Consider the following 20,741-nt stretch of genomic DNA (forward strand, 5'->3'; position numbering starts at 1 on the left):
TATATATATAGCATCAGAAAATGTAATGTTTAAAAACAGGAAGTCAAATGAGCAGCTAAAGATCAGCATAAGGTTTTCACTTTTGCTTTGTCATTTTCTATTTTATTTCTGTTTAGTTTATGTGAAATTATTGGCTTTTAAGTTGCTTAATGGTCTTAGGTTTCAAATAATTTAATATCAAGATAAGTCAATTGCAGATGTTTTTCTTTTGCATACACAAAGAAATGCTGGCAGTGTTTTGTATTTTGACCCATGATAATGTTTTGACACTACATGCGTATAATCCCTGTGAGCAGCAGAAATGTTCAGAGAAATGACTGAGAATCGTCACGTTGATCATCATCAAAGATGCCAGATTTATCAAGAACACATCTTTGAAAATCACATCCCAGAAAATGTGATGCGTGAGGTGATTTTAAGAAAATGACACATTCTTCCAAACCTTGAGAAACCCGTCTCCTTAAATTAGTCATTTTATTTTTAATTATTTATTTTTACACAAAACGTGTTGTACCACAKTTCATTGTCACCATTTCTCGACTCACCAGTTGCTTGGCAACCTACTCCTCCTTGAAACAAATTCAGTTGCTCATGTCTTTACAATTACAGGCTCTTTTACAGTATTTAGCGAACAAACAAAATCAAACAATAGAACGACAGGAATTAATAAGTCTGGTGTGATGCCATTAGATTTGGTTATGCACAGCATTGATTATAGATGTGAAGGRTTTTCAGATTTATATATGTACTCAGATGTGGATGTCTAATGAATATATTGCTGTGTTTGGTCATTTAACAAGTGATTTCTCCAGCCAGGTGTTGGGTTCATCCCCTTGCAGGCAGGCAGAGTTCCTGAATGAGATGGGCCTCTCTGGGCTCGAGGAAAAACCAGGCTGTTCACAAAAAGACCTGCAGGATAATGAAACATCTGTGAGCCATTTATAGGTGTGAAAAACTAATCATTTTTATGCCCGTTAGAATTGCATGCTGGGGAGTTTGGGATCAGACTTAAATTGAACTGTCAGAAAGAAAAGAAAACCTTTCAAGATACAACAGTCGTGTCCTTTTTTTGTTGTGTTTAAACCAGCCTAATTACCAAGTGGAGTAATTAGTTAATGTCATGCAGTCATTAATTAAAGCTGTGACCTTCACTGTATTTCTGGCTGCAGAGGGACCGTGACGTCTGCATCTGATCGTCATTTAATGTGAACTTTTTATTGCACCCTTTAATATTTTTTAGGAGATTAGAATGAGGACATTTGTTGGCTTGAACATTTGATGATGATTCATTATTGTTACCTATTAAAGGGGGGTATTATGTTATTTCCAAGCATAATCAAAAACTGTTACCTAAATTTGTTGTGAAAATGCTGTCAAAAATAAATTTGCATCATAGTCTTAAAATGGCAGCCTTGTTACATCCTCACCCAGGTCTGGTCTCCTGCAGAATGAGTCTCTCTGGCTGGAGTCAGAAGAAGCTGACGTACTGTCTGTGGAGTTGGACTTGACCGATCGAACCGATGGTATCGCTGCTCTCTGAGGCTTTTCTCTGGGTTTTGGAAGGGCTCCCACTGATCCTGAATTGCTCCACTCTGAACAAGGATATCACAGTTAGCAAAAGTCAATCCTAGAGTTGCATTTATGATCGACTTCATTGTTGTGAAGTCACCACATTACAAGATAACCCAGAGCAAACTAATTCAGGTGAACATGTGTTTGATGGAAGCTAGGATTAGGGAGTATTGATTTCGTACTGACGACATCTTGAAATAATACTGCGGTAAAGGTACCATGGTGGGGCATGTTAAGTTATTTTCTCCCCCTCTTGCCATTTTTCCAAAACCACAAAACTTCATTCAAATTTACGGTTATGGTGAGTGGGTTTGGATAAAGAATCCATGAGCGGAGGCCTCGTAAGTGGGCCCATTGCTCTCCCCAAAAACACAGTGGTCTGTATTCAAACCTTCGCATTCATAAAGGACAATGTTAGAAACACTGTTTTGAGCTTCTCRGGATCCATAAAAGGTTCTCCAATAATTCTTTTCCTGTGACTACTCAGAGCCAGGCAGTGGTCTAAGTAGTGCAAAGAGGTCTCTAATTCAGTGCCACAGGCATCACACAGACTATTGCCATGGAATCCCATCACCATTTTGTGGCAGTTGAGTAGATTATGTCCAGTTAGGACTCCAACCAGTGTGCTTAAAGTTTTCCTTGTCAGGGTGATGAGAACTTTCCCAAACCTTAGATTTTGGCCGTTAATCAGTTCCCATGCCTGTCTACAGTCCGTCAGCTCCCTTCAGCAGATTGAGTGTTGACGTCTGATCCAGGTCTGATTCTGATGTCCTGGTACCCATTTAACAGTAACACTGTTATCTCTCCCCAGTTGGTTGACTGCTTCAGCACACTCATTCAGCTTTTCATCTTTATTTTCTTCATCATGTAGATTTTTTGGCACTTGTCATATAACTTTGGGTCTCAGAAAGGAGATCAGGGGGATTATGTTTTTTGGCTCGAGTGATGGACCAGTTATGTGGCTAGGCTCCAGAGGGTTAATATACCATCATAATTTTTAAATACTGCCACCATATTTCAATACCGAGGTATACCACAATACCGACATACCGCCCAATCTTAATGGAATCAGGTATCCCAAAAGTGGCCTATCTAATGTGGTAAAGTAGTGTTAGTACCAGAGTGTTCCTCAAGACGAAAGCGTCCAAAACAAAGCTGGCTCCTCCACTGTTTCCTGACGTTCTCCTTCATCAGACAGTGGAACAGGAAAACAAAAAGWCCTGTAATAAAAGAAAAAGTAAAATAATGCTATCTTTATTCAACTGTTGCTGTTTGCCAAACATGGTAAATTAATCACAAAGCTGCCCTGTTCTCTTGAGTTGGTTCACTTTGGGTAAACATGTTTCCTCCATAATAGCATGATGACCAAACAGACTGACTTAATTTGAGTGATGTTGCACAGTGCCCTCTGTCTTACAAATACAGATACATTTTTGCCAGGAGTTACCAAAATGTCCACTGTAGAAAAGGAATAAATGCAGAGCAACCTTGCAGGGTGTTCAGTCCAGAGAACAGGTAGAGCAGAATTATCCTCACTGGTCCCCAGGTGAAGAAGCCAACTGTCCAAGTTAGTCCAAGTAAAAAGGTGAGACTGGCAACTCCCTTCAGGTCCTGCATGAGTCCTCTCCGGGTTCCTGCGGGGCTGTTGACTCTCATGTGACGGATCTGAATCAGAACCACCACAAAAATCTAAAACGAGATCCAAAAGAAATGAATAAGGAAGTTCAGTCACAGCTAAACAATAAGAGGTTTAAACTAGTTAAGTTTCCAAAAATAAGAGACCATTTAGAATAGGGTTTGAAACAAATGTGCTACTGATTTGCTTTTTGGGGACAAAAAGTTTTCTGACTCTAAATCTACTTTGTGCAGTACTACATACAGAACCTGGGCTCTCTTCAGTTTGTAAAATAAGAATATGCTAAATCATATCCTGTTAAAAACAAATATTGAATTAGCATCAAAAAGAAAAAATCAGTAGGTCCTCTGGATGGGTTTTTCTTTAGTGAAACATTTCATCTCTTGTCCAAGATACTTCGTCAGTCTGATGAGTTTCAGGTGAACTCAGCCTTATAAGCACTGCCTCCACATGGACAAACAGGTTAGTCACATGCAAAAGAGGGCCATCGCTTAACAATAGGCTTGATTAGCTCTACTTTTCATTGAGGGTCATGAGCCCCATCACCTGACTTATTGGTTTGGATGTTGTGGTTCTTGGGTGTCGTGTCATGTGTATGTAGTGAATGCAGGCGGGGCTCAACGTCCCCTTGTTTTTGTCTTTTTCCCCCTCTTTGTGTTGTTTATCGTTGGGGCCCTGATTCACACCTTTTGCTCACAGGGGGCTGAGTCATACTTGCAATAACAGCGTTGTAGGAGGAGGACAACTGGACACGAAGGCCTCCACCTCTGTTTAATGGTGGATGGTTTTTCTTTACAAGGATGGCTTCCTTTACTCCTCTCTCAAACCAACGTTCCTCTCTATCAAGGATGAGAACATCTTCATCCCTGAAAGAGTGACCGCTGGTCTGTAGATGAGTGTAAACTGCAGAGTCCTGACCTGTAGATGAGTGTAAACTGCAGAGTCCTGACCTGTAGATGAGTGTAAACTGCAGAGTCCTGACCCGATGAAGTAGCTCATCTGTGCTGGCTCATTCTTTTGAACAGTGGCTGTTTTGTTTCCACAATGTATAACTGATCACAGTCCTCCTGACACTTAACAGCATTTATGAACAAAGAGACGTCGAGCCCCGTCTGCACTCATTACATACACATAACACATCAATCAAGCCTATTGTTAGGCGATGGCCCTCTTTTGCATGTGACTAACCTGTTTGTCCAGGTGGAGGCAGTGCTTATAAGGCTGAGTTCACYTGAAACTCATCAGACTGACGAAGTCTCTTGGATGAGAGACGAAACGTTTCACTAAAGAAGAACCCATCCAGAGGACCTACTTATTTTTTCTTTTTGATTTTTTTCTACCTGGATTACTGAGATGCATCAGGACATTGAATTAGCAGTTGTAATGTTTGTTTGAACTTTATTTAATTGGTTTAATGAAAACATTTACCCCAATGTTAAAGAGGAAGACTAGTGCAGCGTAGGCAACGACGGACACATAAAATGTCACATCATCCTGAAGCCAGCAGCTGAGGGAGTAAAGGGACAGAAAACATGCAGAAAGACGATGAAGAGATTGTTAAGGAATGTACTTACATGCCCTTATTGTACTGTTTATTTATAAATAATATATGAGAAGGGAAAAAAAGTCACTGATGATGAAGAAGCTAAACTAACATTCAGTTCTGTTTTCTACTGATATGGCTTAAAAGAAAGAAAAAAATTATGAGCTTGTAGAGGAAATTTAGCAATTATAACATTTTTGCATCCAGATTATTTTATAACCATTTTGTCATTATTGGCGTTGACTGAAATGTCTGTTTAAAAATAAAAAATAACTCAATATATATCATAAATACAGCTCAGGGCTCACAAGTTTTCAGAGTTGTCCAATGACTCTAAAGTGGTTTGGTTGTTTTTGTAGAGGTGACTGCCGTATGCGTCTTGGTTCACAATGTGCACTATGATGCAGATGACCAGAGGAATCCCTGCAGGAAGAGGTCAAACAAGTTATAATCTTAGTCATTTAAAATATAAAATACTAGTGTTTGAAACCCCCAACTGAAAATAAGTGATGCGAGAAAAGAAAAAACTTGCTTACCCCACCCCAGAATGCAGAACTTCAGGATATAGGATGGGACGTAGGCGTTGAATACTTTGATGAGTGCAAAATACATGTTAACGGCCTCTAATCCCATCCAGGTGAACGATGCCAAGAGGAAGTAGTGCAGTATAGATGCCACAGCCACACACAGGCCGTACACACCCCAGGAGGACAACCAAGAGTTGACCAGAAACACCAAATTCAAACCAAGCAGAGCCAAAGAGAGGTTGATTAGGATCTGTGAGGGGTAGTCTCTACGAAGCTTCCTGTGTCACACAAAAAGAGGTGAGCATAGTGGAGGAAGGAGAAAAAAAGTGAATATTCATCCTTATAATTCCAACAGAATGGGAAATGCTCATAATCGCTTGCATTGATAATTAAATGCACACACAAAAGACAGAAAATAGATCTTAGTCTTACTCAAATGCGGTGTAAGTGAGAACAGTGATACCCAAGAACAGAGACGAGATGCCGCAACCGATATAGGTGATAATGGTCAGGATCTGCTCATGAACCTGGTCCACCTGAGTCCTGGAGACATCCTGGACACACACTGATTAGTCAGCAGGATGTAAAGTGTATAATTTTTGTAATATTGCAGCTAATAATTGTTTTTGTTTCCTATGAAAGCTGACTTTGATTTACTGGCTGTTGCACTGAAGGATTTGTAAAAGCAGTCAAAATTACAAAGTGCTGATGAAGTTTGCTTGTAAAGTCTTTGACAGTTAGTGAAAAGCTTCACAAACCCCCGGAACACGATCTCTACAGAAATAGTTGCTGACATTAAACAGGAGCAAGATGAAGAAYATGGTTGGAAAAATCTGGGAAATGTCCCAGAAAACCTTCAGATGCTCTGTATAAATGGTACGCTGCCAGAAAWAAGATGACACGTTTTGCATTTGAAAATCTATTCTTAGCTATCAATTTAACACTTCAGTTTTCAAAGGAAAAAAGTGTTATATTGCTTGTATTTGTATATATATTTTTTGGATAACAGTATGGCTCTATTTGAGTCACAAAAACATGAGCAAGCTGTGCTGGAAATTGGATGTCATGGTCCTTTTTGGAAACTTGACAGTATTAAAGAATAAATTACTTTAACACATCCAAAATACAAAAAAAATACACTTGTGTTAGTAACAACAGCTGATAAAACGCCTCCGTATAAAATTCAACACTAAAAAAATACATGATAGCTGTATTTATTTATTTCAATGAATAAACTTTAAAGTTTTTGGTTGATTATTTATTAAAACTGATTTGCTATTGATGACAAAAGTAACATGTAAAGCAAAAACTGTGTGCAAACAATAAATAAACTTATTAAATAATTATGTGCATGACAGGCCTAGTGTAAAAGTCTCAGGAAAMGAGAAATGGTTCTTACCATCAGGACTCCAAAGTGTGTGAGATGGTCACACAGGCAGGTTGTGTAGTTGGAGCTGCTGTTGTACTTTCGGCAGCCGTAATTATCCCAACCTCCACGTCCATCTGGATATGGACATTGGCATTTATTATCAAAGTCCATTTATGATTATTTTTAATTTAATTAATACATTAAGCTAGGACCTACTGTTTTTATTGAAGTTCCAGTACACACACTCCACATCCATGTCATGCTGAGGACCAAGAAAGTCTCATTGATCAAATGACATATAATTTAGTCATCATATTGGTTAAAGTGTTGGCAGTATCCGATTAAAGACATACTCTGCTACCTTGTTAGGGTTAAGATGGTGGAGCGTGACTTTGACATCTTCAGTAAGGTCTTTGATTGGTGAGGTGGCGTTGGTCACACTTGCTGACACCACAAACGTGTTAAGAATCTGTCCTGGTTTTCTGCTCTGAGTGTTAAGTTAAAGTACAAGTGAAATATTGCACAAATATTTATCAGCATGAGTTCATTTTGGGGGGAAAAATGTTTTTTTATATATATAAATTTGTAAAAAGTAGTACTTTGAATAGGAGTTTGTTGGCGTAGAACTGAAACTGGATTCTAGCTGGGTTCTGGCCGTACTGTGGGAAGCTCTGCTGGAGGACGGACGGCAGAGAGATAAAAGCCACTGTGCCGTTGAAGGGATGCTGATTTATAAAAATCTACAACAGAAGCATCTGTTAAGTTTAGAGTAAATGCAGTGACAACTGTATTTTTTAAGATTTAGATCAGAACTTGCACATTTTTTAAAGAATTCTAGATTTATGTTGTGTTCACGTTAAAAAAAAACGCTGAATCTTAGTCTGACTGTTTATAACTGGTGAATTGGCACCATTTAACTCAAACTGCGTTACAGATTGAAAAGAAGTAGTGCAACCTCAGGGTTTGTCCCAGTCAGATCAGACAACACTCCAAAACTGAGGTTGTCAAACTCTCCAGGCTTGACATCCACCACTGAGATGGCGAGCTCTTCAGCAACAAGGGTGGAGGAGCCTTCGTAGCCCACTATCTTGTCTCCCACCGCCTCTGTAATGTTCAGAATGCTGGAGAGGAAGAAAGAGAGGACCTCAGTGCCCTGATGGGAGATTTGTTTGGGTTTCACTCTATATCACATTCATACGTTCAGTGCTGGACAATAAAAGCAATAGAAAGGCTCAATTGCAGTGATCAGTGCTACTACTCTGTTTACACTACGCTACCTACAACACAGTGGATATCTACACCAAAATGAGATCATCAGTGTTGAGTGAACAAGCATTCAGTTTAAAAAGAAGCGGACAAAGTAGAGATAGAAAAGACTGCTGTAATATAGTGGTTCAGGAATGGAAGGTCTGATAAAATTTGGCTTTCCGTCTGCAGCGGAAACGCATCAAATCTATTCCACCATTCGATAAAGTTCCACTTGATAGAAAGTGAATGAAAATGAAGCACCCTAAAAGTTTAAGCCCTCTTCCTAAAACATAACCATCTGTCAACATCTGTGTTGAGCAAAGTGAAACTGATTCAAGAAACAGTTGAACGGGAATGTCAGGTCATTTCGACATAAAATTGGTTACACCCCACTTACATTCCAGATATCTGAAATTGGTTTGACTAGACATAGTATTAACATATCTAATTATATTTTTACAGTGAAAATACCCATTTGAGATATCTTAAATGACATCAGGTTTATAGGTACAGTAAATATAAATTATATCTTATCGGCTGAAATTATGAGTTATACTGTGGTAGATATATGCTTTATTGTCCAGCCCTACGTACGTGTTTGTGAAAGGCTCCAGGTCACTGTCAGATCCCACTATGTCTGAAATGATGTTGATCAGAGCCTGACCGAGGTCTGGTGTGACCACGCTGACATTAATAATGTCCTTCAGCTTGTTGAGGACTGTGACCAGCTCGTTGTAGATGAGAGAAGAGTGGTTTCTCAGTAAATCCTTAATCATCTTCACCACATCGAATGAGTTTTCTGAAGAAAAATGACACAAATTTACAACTTTAGATATGACATTGACACGTTAAGGGTTGGTGAACAGTATCTTCAAAAAAATAGTTTTAAGCAGCTTTAAGTTATTTATCTTTTCTTAGCTGTGTACATAAAATAATCTGCCTCATAACAGTTTCATTCTTTTCTTCTTCAGTATTACTACATATTGCAGCATGTTGAGTAGGACATAATATTTTGGTGCCTTTTATTTTAATTAAGCTGGTGCCTTGTTGCCAAGTGGAAACATAAAAATTGGCAAATCTCAACTGAACTGAATGAGCTGATTAAAAAAACAAGCGGTCTAATTTGTAATGAAGCTGAATATAGAAAACATCTTGTGTTACTTACAAAACCACGTGGGCATGTAAAGTGTAAAGTTTAAAGCTAAATCATGAGTTGTAGACACAAATTCACAGACCAGGAGTGACTTCGATGTGGTCCAGATCAGGGATGGTTTCCACCACTGGAGGGCAGTCTTCCAGGTGTGGGTCCATCCAGTGGGTCAGCGAGGACAGTTTGCTATTGAACGGGTGGCAAACACAATGTCTTTTTAAACATTTTTTTTATTTGAAAATAGTTCACTTGTGTGGTTTTACTTTAAATCTGATTTTGAATGAGAAATAAAGCAGACAAAGCCTTGTAGTAAAGAAGAAAACTGAAACAGATTGGTGATGTTAATGAGGCTTAATGTGGTAATTATTTAACTAATTTATTAGCTTTTGTAGCGCAGCTATTATGGAGTGTTTTGACACAAAGTCAATACACAGACTCATGACCAAAGTTACAAAACCATAAAAATATGTACAAAAGGAAGTAATCAATACTCAGAGGCCTAATTGTTGAAGCAATAAATTAATGTTGGCAGTTTTACAGCCTAACGTACCTGTAAATATTAGAATGAATAGCAAATTTTTTTATGTGTTTTTATCTCTGACAATATATTGGTGACACAGAACAAAGTTTACTGAAAATATAGTTTGTGATACAGTTCTGTGCAGATCAGGGTATTTTTTTTTTTTTTACCAAATTCCAAGAATGTTTAAAGAGAAAATAGGACTTTAAAAAACAAGACTTTACTGAYACTGGTTACTTTAAAAATCTTTTATGATCAAGTAGTGTGTTTTCTACGGGTGTGATTTAGCACTCTGTCCTTGCCGATGGCTACTACTGCAGAACAAGTGTTATCTGTGAAAAGCAGGCTTCATTAACTCAGTTTTTCAACTTTGTCGAACAGCAGTCTCACCAGTGCCGTGTGGCATAGCGGCGAAGGTTTTTGGGGCACGCAAGAGTCACGTTTTTTCCTCCGGAAGTATCAGGCCACTTTAAGAGACCTTTTAATGTCTGCTGGGTGTGGCTTTTACACTTGACTATCACTGAAGAGAGTGGGAGATGGAAAGGATTGATTTTCAGTTTTTTTGTTTTGGTTTTTGCACCTCATTTGAAACTTAAACATACTCACATATGCGACATATCTGCACGTCATTCTCGGTTGCAATGGAGACTGACCCGTTGTTATAGGGCATCCGAAGATAATGTTTAATTTGCTCTTCCATTTCCTGTGTATCTGACAGAGGCTTCAAGACCTGGACCTGGAAAATAAAGCTCTCTCTGCAGACAGTAGCAATGTTAATAATGTAATGTATTAAGTAGGGCTGCACAATGTTATTGAAAACTTATTGTCACTGCAATATAGGGCTGTGTATTGGCAAGAATTTGGCGATACGATACATATCATGACAGAGGGGTCACGATACGATATATCCCAATATATTGCGATACTATAAGCAAGGCGATATATCGCGATTTTTTGGTCCAAAAACTCTGTTAAATAAAAACCTCTTACTGGGGGAAAAAAATGAAAAATCAAAATTCATTGTCTCAGAAAATTCTAATATTACAGAGACATGCTTTTGATACATTTAGCTGTGTTCTGCTTTGTATGTRTTTTATTTTATTTGTTTAATATTTCTTATTTCATCCATRTTTTCAATTATTAGACTAAATTTGMCAATAAATAGDTTGAAARTATATTTTTTGCAGCTTTTAGTTTTTAATATGAATTTACAATATGGTCACCCAACACTTAACAATGGCCTCTACCTCAAGAGGTAGAGTAGCCAAATGGCTGGCTCACTGCTGCCAACTAGTGGTCAGAGGCTGAACTACAACATAAAAATGAATGGCTGGCAGGAAAGTTGACATTTTAAACCTTAATAAAAAAACAATACAGGGCTTTAGAATATCGATACAGTATCGGGAAATGAAATATCGCGATGCTTCAATGTATCAATATTTTCTTACACCCCTACTGCAATATCAGTATTGCAAAGGACTGCATTGAATTGCAGAAAAAAACTGCCAATAATATATTTGACACTTTAGTGGAACCCCTTAAACTAATTGATCACAGCAAAAGAATTCAAAACATAAACAAGACATACTTTTTTTAAAAAGTGAGGAGAATGTGGGTTTATTTCAACCAATACTGCTGTATTGCAATTTCATGTTTTGCTAATACTGTGCAACCCTAATTTTAGATAAAACCAGTGAAAGGAAATGCTTATGTAATAACATTTAAGTTGCAAAATGATGTAAGATTTRAAAACAGACCTAAAATACACATAAATGCATTTATAATAAAAAAGTATGAACATCATGGTAGCTGAAGTCTTAATAAGCAACATTTGTAGGACACTTTTTTCGTACCTTGAAACTGCGTACGTAAACGTCCTTAAAGCTCTGTACATGAACGCCTGAGAAAGAATAGAAAGAAGTTTTTACAAAACATTTTATTTGAACACAAAACAGGATTGTCATTTAGCAAGAGTGTTGTCATCTGCTGCTATGAAATGTGGGTAATCCTGTGTCTCTTTTAGGAAAACATACCATTACTACTGGGTAGATTTTAATGAAATGCTCAATATAATCCATGGACGTTCAAGATTTTTTTTTATTTTATTAGCCTTTATTGTCCCGCAGAGGGAAATTAATTCTCTGCATTTTACTCATCACATATGTGAACACATGTGGCGCCACTGCCAATTACAGCGCAGTTAAGGGCCTTGCTCAGGGACCCAAAGTGGGGCTGGTTGGTTCAGGCAGTTGAACCGGCGACCTTTCAGACTCTTCTTCTCTAACTTCTTCACCACCACTCCCCCTGATTGTCCACCACAGCTCATTGAGTTTGGTAAACAAAAAATATCCATAAATCTGTCATCAAAACAGACATTTCAGTGTGAAAACGTCATGTGTAAGGCAGCGGGTAATCAGTGCAGTTGTTTTATTTGTATAGATTCTATAAATGTGCTCAAGTTGAAGCAGTATTTAACCAGTAAAATAGCTTTCAAAGATGTTTTATAAGTTTTTGTAAAAATCTCCCTACAACCTGTACTTCAAGTAAAAATCTGAAAGAGTTATCTGAACAGACGTGTGTTTTTTTGGAGTTAATTTTAAATTAATTGGTAATGGACATTTCATACCTGACTAGGTTTTTCAAGAAGTTCCTAAACCAGTAAAATTAAATCATTTTAAAGGGGCAATATTATGTGTTTCTCAGGCATACATTTAAATACTATATCATAATAAAGTATCTATGTCACCTTTAGTTGTTATTAAAATGCTGTTTTTATGTTTAAATAGAAAATAAACTTATCTTCTCATCACCTCCTCTTCTAAACGCCTTGAAATTGTGTTAGGAGCTCAGCAGACAGTTTCAGTTTCACTTTCAGTTTCACCCGTTGTTTGCTTTGTTACTGCCGAGAGCCTGCAGGAGTCATGGGCGGGGTGTGTGGGGAGGGAGGAAGCTCGGCTTAAAGACACGTCCCAGGGGCGTTTCTGGTCCCCACCTGTCGTTTTGCTCCTCAGCATGGTTTCCTTAAAAAACGCTGCAGGATTTCTCAAACATGCATGAATGAGTCAAAGCAAGGCTTTGGGTATAACATTATAACATGATATAAAACTCAAAAAAGTTGATTTTACATGATATTGCCCCTAAGTGACACAGCACACCAGAACCATTTTTTATTCTCAGAAAACTCACGTCAACTTACTTTATTTGGCGTTGAGTGATTTGGGTTCAGGTCAGTGTGGTGTCTGGAGGTAAGATAGGTACTTTCATAAGTAACTCATCCTAACACGAGTATAAGTTGTAATATTTCTTGAAACAGATTTATAGCAGAGTACCAGCTGCTGCTTTTCTCGTACCTTTCATCTTTGGGGAGCAGCTGCAAGTCCAGCACCATCATCAAGTCGTCAGGCAGACTAGTGTTTAGCTGTAAAGTGGATCTCAGCATGACTTTGTTTTTCTCTCRCGCTAAAATTCTACAAGAAAGCCTATACTCTTTTAGTTTCATTTGATGCATATAAATCTAGAAATCTTACCCAGATGGGGAGGATCTGTTGTGGGTCACAGTCTCCTGTTATGGATACGTTTCCAGTTACCTCAAAGTACAGTTCTAAGGGGGAGACTGAGACAAATCAAAAGTTTTTCTCAGGACATCTGTACAACTTGTGATACAGACAAAGAGTTCAGACTGACCCGAGGCATTTGCAGGTGTTTTAGTGAGGATGGTGTCCGCGGCTGCRCTGGTAAAAGTTGTTAACCTGGTGGTGGAAGGGATCGGCGTGGTAGAGGAGGACATTGTAGGGGGCGGTACTGCGGTTGTGACAGGGTGAAACTCTGTCACCAGAGTGGGAGGGTTGATGGTGGTAGTGGGGAAGGTTTCTGTAAAACAGGTACAAGATCAGAATGTCCACTTGTTTTCCCAGACACAAACTTGTCAGCGGTGAGAACTGCTTCTTACCAAGAGGCGTGATACAGATGCTGCTGGGGTCGGGCTGCAGCCGCAGGCGATCGTTATGGTCGTAGGAATTTGTAAGGTTTAAGTAGATCTCATCCTGGGCAGCTGCCACATCCAATTTGGGGATTATATTTATGTGAACCAGGAGGCGAAATCTGCATGGGAACAAAAACGAAAAGCTGAGATTTTTCTTTTTACAGTATTTCCTTTCATACATGGCAGCTATTGATCTGTACATCACACATTGGGGCTTCATTTAGAAGTTTTACGAAGAAAACTACACTTTGCTGTTTTTTGCTGCCTGTTTTGCAGTGTTCTTTTATTTTACACATGGCTGGCCACACTCTTTAATACCATTTCTCCTACATCACCAATAATCTACTCTATTCAATAATTTATTCTCTTTTGTTGTAATACGTTCATTTTTATTATAAATTCTGTAATCATTTGATTGTTTACTGGCTTAAGCAGAAATATTAGAGTTATTTTCTGATTTTATTTGACAATATTGTCTGTTTTACTAATAAACTAATTGTAGCAGACAAATTTACTGGTGCCAAAACCTTTCATACAACGCACATAATTTAAATATATATATGTACGTGTATTTTTCGCTTCCCTCCAGCAGTGTAAATTATGACTTTATAATGAACTAACACAGGAAGAAACCTTTAGAAAAATATATTTTTGTTACCTGCTGATGTGTTCAGGAGCCCAACGCTTCTAAAAAACATAAAAGGGGGGAAAAAGCCCACAAATGTCAGTATTTTTTTTTTTTGAAAATTTTCATTTTAAAGGTTGAAATACCATAAGCTATCAATGTGTCCATTTTGGATTGGAGGTATTTAAGTAAACAGATTCCTGTTTCATTTGTTTCTCATCAACATGTGCAATAGAACAGTCATATTTGCTTTAAGCAAGCAGCTGCCCGTTTCGTCTGTCAACCCAGCTGCTATGTGCTTACCAGTCTGTCTTTAGACAAAGCTTTCATGTGGTCCTCAGTGCTGAATCTGCATGAGAGATCAGAGGAACTCAGTTTACGGTTCATTAGCTGTACCTCTCTGATGTAGGTTTAGTTGATCTAGTACAAGTGATTTTTATGACAAATTATACACAGTCTTCACAGTAAACTGATTTTTTTCCCCCATACCTGCTTACTTCAAACACAGACACTATGTGTAAATAGATGCTGGCACGTAGAACCTTACTGAGCTGTAGGAACAACAAACATCAGAGAAAAGGTATTGCAATCACTGAGATTCTCCACAGGTGAACTACAACAAGATATTACTATTTTCAACTCCAATTCCAATGAAGTTGGGATGTTGTATAAAACAAAAAAACAGAACACAAAGATTTGCAAATCCTTTTCATCCTATATTCAATTGAATGCAGAACAGAAACAAGCTAATGTTCTAACTGATAAACTTTTTTTTTCAAATAATCATTTTAAATTTGATGCCTGCAACACCTTTAAAAAAACCTGAAACACACTGTAAAAAATGAACAGGCATGTTTACCATTGTGTTACATTATCTTTCCTTTTAAAAACACACAATAAGTGTTTGAGCGACTCGTTGAAGCTTTGTAGGTGGAGTACAACTTCAGTTGCTCAACAGTCCGGGGTCTCCATTGTTGTATTTTGCATTCTACAGGTGAACAGCTTCATTGGAAACAAGTGAGTGTCATGAYTGGGTAAAAAGGGAGCATACCCGAAAGGCTCAGTCATTCACAAGCAACACTGCGGCAAAAAGAAACATTTCTCAACATACAGCRGGCAAAATAAGTATTGAAGACGTCACCATTTTTCTCAGTAAATAAATTACTAGAGGTGCTAATGACATGAAATTTTCACCAGATGTTGGTAACAACCCAAGTGATCCATACATACAAAGAAATCAAACCATAAATGTCCAGAAATGAAGTTATTTGTAATAATGTGGAATGGCACAGGGAAAACGTATTGAACACACTTACTGAAATTTATCTAATACTTTGTACAAAAGCCTTTGTTGTCAATGACAGCTTCAAGACGCCTCCTGTATGGAGAAACTAGTGGCATGCATTGCTCAGGTGTGATTTTGGCCCATTCTTCCACACAAACAGTCTTCAAATCTTGAAGCTTTCGTGGACCTCTTCTATGAACTCTGATCTTTAGTTCTTTCCATAGATTTTCTGTTGGATTCAGGTCAGGTGATTGGCTGGGCCATTCCAGCAGCTTTAGTTTCTTTCTCTGAAACCAACTGAGAGTTTCCTTGGCTTTGTGTTTGGGCTCATTGTCTTGCTGAAATGTCCAGCCACGTTTCATCTTCATCATCCTGGTAGATGGAAGCAGATTTTTATCAAGAATGTCTCTGTACATTTTTCCACTCATCCTTCCTTCAATTATTTGAAGTTTGCCAGTACCATATGCTGAAAAACAGCCCCACACCATGATGTTCCCACCTCCAAACTTCACTGTTGGTATGGTGTTTTTGGGCTTTTGGACCAGACTATATTCTCCCAGTATTACACAGGCTTGTTTAAATGTTGTGCAGCAAACTTTAAAGGAGCTTCAACATGCTGTTTCTTCAGCAGTGGAGTCTTGCGTGGTGAGCGTGCATACAGGCCATGGTGGTTCAGTGCATTACTTATTGTTTTCTTTGAAACAATCGTACCTGCTAATTCCAGGTCTTTCTGAAGCTCTCCACAAGTGGTCCTTGGCTCTTGGACAACTCTTCTGATAATTATTTTCACTCCTCTGTCAGAAATCTTGTGAGGAGCACCTGGTCGTGGTCGGTTTATGGTGAAATAATGTTCTTTCCACTTCTGAATTTGGCCCCAACAGTGCTCACTGGAACCTTCAGAAGTTTAGACATTCTTCTGTAACCGATGCATCATTATGCTTTGCAACAATAAGGTTGTGAAGGTCTTGAGAGATTTCTTTACTTTTACCCATCATCAGATGGTTCTTGTGTGATACCTGGYCATCATTTGGGACTGAACCAGCTGATATTAACTTGCACTGACAAGGGGCAGGCTTGCTTTCTAATTACTGAGAGAGTTCAGCTGGTGTCTTGGCTTTCCATGCCTTTTTACACCTCCCTTTCTTCATGTGTTCAATACTTTTTCCCTGTGCCATTCCACATTATTACAAATAACTTMATTTCTGGACATTTATGGTTTGATTTCTTTGTATGTATGGATCACTTGGGTTGTTACCGACATCTGGTGAAAATTTCATGTCATTAGCACCTCTAGTAATATATTTACTGTGAAAAATGGTGACGTGTTCAATACTTATTTTACCCCCTGTACAATTGCAAAGAATTTATGGATTGCATCATCTACAGTCCATAATATCATTAAACGATTCAGCCCAAAAACCAACATTAAATCCCTGTGACCTTCTCTCCCTCAGGCAGCTCTGCATTAAAAACCAACATCATTCTGTAACGCAGGGATAGTTAAGCCACGTCTTTTTCAGAGATGTCCCTGTTACAAAGCCACATTCTGCGCGTGTTCCAACAATGTGGGTACTAGACTGGCCTGCCTGCAGTCCAGATCTGTCTCCCATTGAAAATGTGTGGCATATTATGAAGCACAAAATACAACGGAGACTGAAGTTGTTCATCAAGCAAGTATGGGAAAGAATCCCACCAACAAAGCTTCAACAGTTAGTTGCAAAAGAACAATAAATTGTATTATTTTAAACATTATGTATCTTGTCTTTGCAGTATATTCAATTAAGTATAGGTTCAAAAGGGTTTGTAAATCATTGTATTCTGTTATTTGTTGTACACAACATCCCAACTTCATTAGAACCAGAGTTGAATTAATTACCAAACTCATTCAAACTATGAATTAATTTGTAACTTATTATAGGCCTACATGCACTGTTGTATGAGTCAGAACAGATTTGACCTCAGTTTGTTCTTTTTTTTTCCTTTTTAAAGCTTTAAAAATACAATTAGTAGATGAAAAACTCAGGTCAGGTTTGACTTAAATCACATTGGTTCATTTTACCCAGCTGTGTGCGATGTCTCTGGCCACGTAGACTGCGGTGTGGTTGTCGTCATCACTCATAATCACAAACAGCAGGTTCACTTTATATATGGACCATTCTACCAAAACATAAACCACTGTTATTTATAAATGCTTCAGAATTTAATACTGATATCAGAGATGCCTCTCAGCTAACACCACACCAAACCTTTTTAACTCACCGCACCACAGGCTGGTATCAGAAACTGGACTACAGTAGGAGGTGTCCCAGTATTCCATCTCCCATTTAACCAAGTCCCCCTCTGTACATTTCAGTGATGTCACTTCCTGTTTGCTGCGCTCTTGCCCCCACATGCGAAATAAGGATAATTTGCCCGTAAAGCGGCTGTATGGAATGATCTGAATATTTCCATCCACTAGATAGTGTCCTGCACCCAGAGTGAGCGATCCATTTGGGGACAGGTTGCAGCATGGAGGGCTAATAAAAGGTTGACCGGTGTCATGTTCTAGGAGGGACAGAGAAGAGGTTTAAAACCAAATCAAATGATAAATAATTATGCAGACAGCAAAAATACCCTTAGCTGATAGTCTAAGGCTGAAGAGGGTAACTGTGAAAGTTTAAATATAAACTGAGATGCTCAGAAATGCTTTAAACCAACCTGTTGTGATGTGAATTGAGCTTCCATTAATGTACAGGGCGGGTTTATTATTTTGTTGAGACCAGGTGAGACACATCGAATGCCACTGGGACAGCTGGAGGTTAATCGGTGGGGTTTTCCATTCCACGCCAAACAACCAAACCACCAAACTCCCCCCTTTTCCTCCCAAACCAAGCTCAGCAAACTGAGCTTTTGGATGGCGGTACATAAAAATTGTCCACGGTGAGTGAGTCTCAACCTAATGATTGTTGAAACCATGCAGTTACAGTTTGTTTCACAATTATAGAAGATCTGGAAGTAGTACTTCCTTTTTAATACCTCAAACATTGTGTGGAAGCAGACGGTGACCTCATGCAGGGCAGGAATTAAGACCTGAGGCTTCAGTCTCCAGTGGCTGCAGTCATTGGCGAAAGGAGCCGCCTCTCCCCACAAACTGAGACAAGGCACTGTCACAGGTATAGTTTTAAAAGACAGAGTTGTAAAGTAACTAAGCACAAATACTTTTTTACTGTACTTAAGTAGAAATTTGGTTATCTGTACTTTACTTAATCGTTTTTCAGTGTATTTTTTACTTTTACTCATTACATTTTTACACAATAATCTGTACTTTCTACTCACTACATTTTTTAAAAAGGTAAGAAGTAGAAAGTCGTTACTCGTAATTTATTCCTGATAAATTGTGTCTCCTGGATAGAGGGAATTTAATTGCGGTTGGATGAGAAGTATAAATATATACCATTCTGGCACCATATTACTTTGTACACAACCCATCACAGCTGTACGCTGTTATAAAAAAATGTTTTTTGGAGAAGTCACCTCCCAATAAATGTCATTTTGGAAAATCTAACTGCTCACTTTTACTCAGTACTTTTACTTTTAATACTTAAGTACAAAAAATATCAGATACTTTAAGACTTTTACTCAAGTAATATTTTTAGAGAAGACTTTAACTTTTACCAAAGTATTTTTATGATAAGATACTATGTAAGTCAAGTATCACTTTGAGGTACTTTATACAACACTGTTAAAAGATCATTTTAGCTGCAAGAAAGTAACTTTAAGGGAGCCTAAGTTGTGTTTGCTGGAGACAAAAGTTTTTCTTAAGAGAATACATAAAAATAACTTTCTGCTCTTAAAAAACTGCATCAAAAACTTATTTTTAACCAGTTTTAACTAAATAGCACCATAATTTACAATATAAATGTTTTTTTTTTTTTTTTACTTTTGTAATGTTGGCTAACCAAACTAATGATCTGATGCTGAACTGAATCAAACACCTGTGAGCCTGTACATGGTTTATTCCTCTGATTATTCTCATATAGTTTGTGGATAATTAAATGTATTTTTTAGTAAATCAAGTAGTTTGAATTTGTTAATAGTCTATAGAAGAATGCCTGTACTTGTGGGGGTTAAAAGAAACTGTGTTAACTTTTAATTAATCTCAAAAGGTTTGAAAGATTTTTTCTTATTAAGGCTTACTTTATATGGTAAAACAGGGATTTTACAAGTGTTATGTTTCAGATTTAATTGTTTAAACTCATTGAATATAAAAACTGGAAGATGGAACATCAGCACTTTATGCTGTTTTTCATTTCCCATTTACAAGGCTTCTGTTGTTGTTTTTTAAACACAAAATAAAAAATTTCTCACCCTCGCTTTCTGCCAAAAGGCACAAAAAAAAAAAAAAACTGCCAAAAGAAATAAAATGAATCCTCTTCCCTTTGTTTTGCAGGAATATTTTAATGTTTTGTTTGAGTCAGATAGCATTTTTAATGTTCTCACAGCCCATCTTATTGTCTTCCTCTTTTTTACATTGTGTGATGTTTGTTTTAGATACTTTTGACATTTTTACAACCCACACTGGAACTTTCTCACGCAGGTTGTGATCCTAAACATAATAAATTTAAACGTGAAAGTTTGCGGTGATAATGTTAAAATATTGTAGTTATTTTTGTTTGTTTGATTTATTTTACAACAGAAAATATGCAGAAATATAAAATGAAGTTTTTCTCCTTTTCATGTTTCCTACCTTGCCCCTTAGCAGAACCTGGACTTGTCAGCAAAGACAGAGTCATCAAGACTTTCAAGAATTTTTGAAAGAAAATCATCACAAATCTGAGAAAAGAATGTAAAGTTTCTCCAGTTAGAGATTTTATATGAATAAACAGCATAAATTAAACTTAAAAATTACATTTTCTTGTTAAAAGAAACTCTAGAATATTTAATCCAATGTAGGATTTAAAATTTTCTATTTCATTTGTGTCCTGTTTTACAAATAAAGAAGCTCTTACCTTTTAAAGGAAAACAAAACAAAACAAAAAAAAAACAAGAAAGTCAAAGAATCTTGGAAGTGATCGAGCTCCAGAGTTCAGAAGCGGTGACTGTAAAGTGGTGTCTGGCTGTGATTGCACAACTTTTATGTGCAGAGAACACAAGGAGACAAGAGGAGCGCGCGCAAATATTGCATTTCGTTTTATGCGTGCACTATATTCGGGTAAAATAAATTTACTGCCACAAAAAGGCATAAAGTGTAATTAGTTCTGCCAAACCTGGACGGTTTTGTGCAAACATCAGCTGTACGCTTTGT

At 37.7% G+C, this 20,741-nt stretch overlaps 1 protein-coding gene and 1 long non-coding RNA gene across 2 annotated transcripts; both read right to left on the reverse strand.

Annotated features, from left to right (window-relative positions):
• Positions 1 to 455: 455 nt before the first annotated feature.
• Positions 456 to 10,272, reverse strand: adgrg4b (adhesion G protein-coupled receptor G4b). Its single transcript, XM_014022241.1, has 17 exons — positions 10,172 to 10,272; positions 9,956 to 10,085; positions 9,131 to 9,231; positions 8,490 to 8,694; positions 7,603 to 7,768; positions 7,247 to 7,387; positions 7,009 to 7,134; positions 6,864 to 6,909; positions 6,678 to 6,781; positions 5,711 to 5,832; positions 5,288 to 5,556; positions 5,060 to 5,174; positions 4,637 to 4,715; positions 3,060 to 3,261; positions 2,691 to 2,792; positions 1,428 to 1,592; positions 456 to 909 (listed from the first exon to the last, which is right to left on the reverse strand). The coding sequence occupies exons 1-17, from the start codon at positions 10,263 to 10,265 to the stop codon at positions 764 to 766; spliced, it is 2,313 nt and encodes a 770-aa protein (XP_013877695.1). The 5' UTR covers positions 10,266 to 10,272; the 3' UTR covers positions 456 to 763.
• Positions 10,273 to 14,205: 3,933 nt separating this feature from the next.
• LOC106527379 (uncharacterized) lies at positions 14,206 to 14,718 on the reverse strand. The gene is made up of 3 exons (XR_001311386.1): positions 14,662 to 14,718; positions 14,476 to 14,521; positions 14,206 to 14,234 (listed from the first exon to the last, which is right to left on the reverse strand). It is a non-coding gene; the product is annotated as an uncharacterized LOC106527379 (long non-coding RNA).
• Positions 14,719 to 20,741: the final 6,023 nt, after the last annotated feature.

The sequence above is a fragment of the Austrofundulus limnaeus genome, unplaced genomic scaffold, assembly GCF_001266775.1.
Source record: "Austrofundulus limnaeus strain Quisiro unplaced genomic scaffold, Austrofundulus_limnaeus-1.0 Scaffold321, whole genome shotgun sequence".
NCBI lineage: Eukaryota > Metazoa > Chordata > Actinopteri > Cyprinodontiformes > Rivulidae > Austrofundulus > Austrofundulus limnaeus.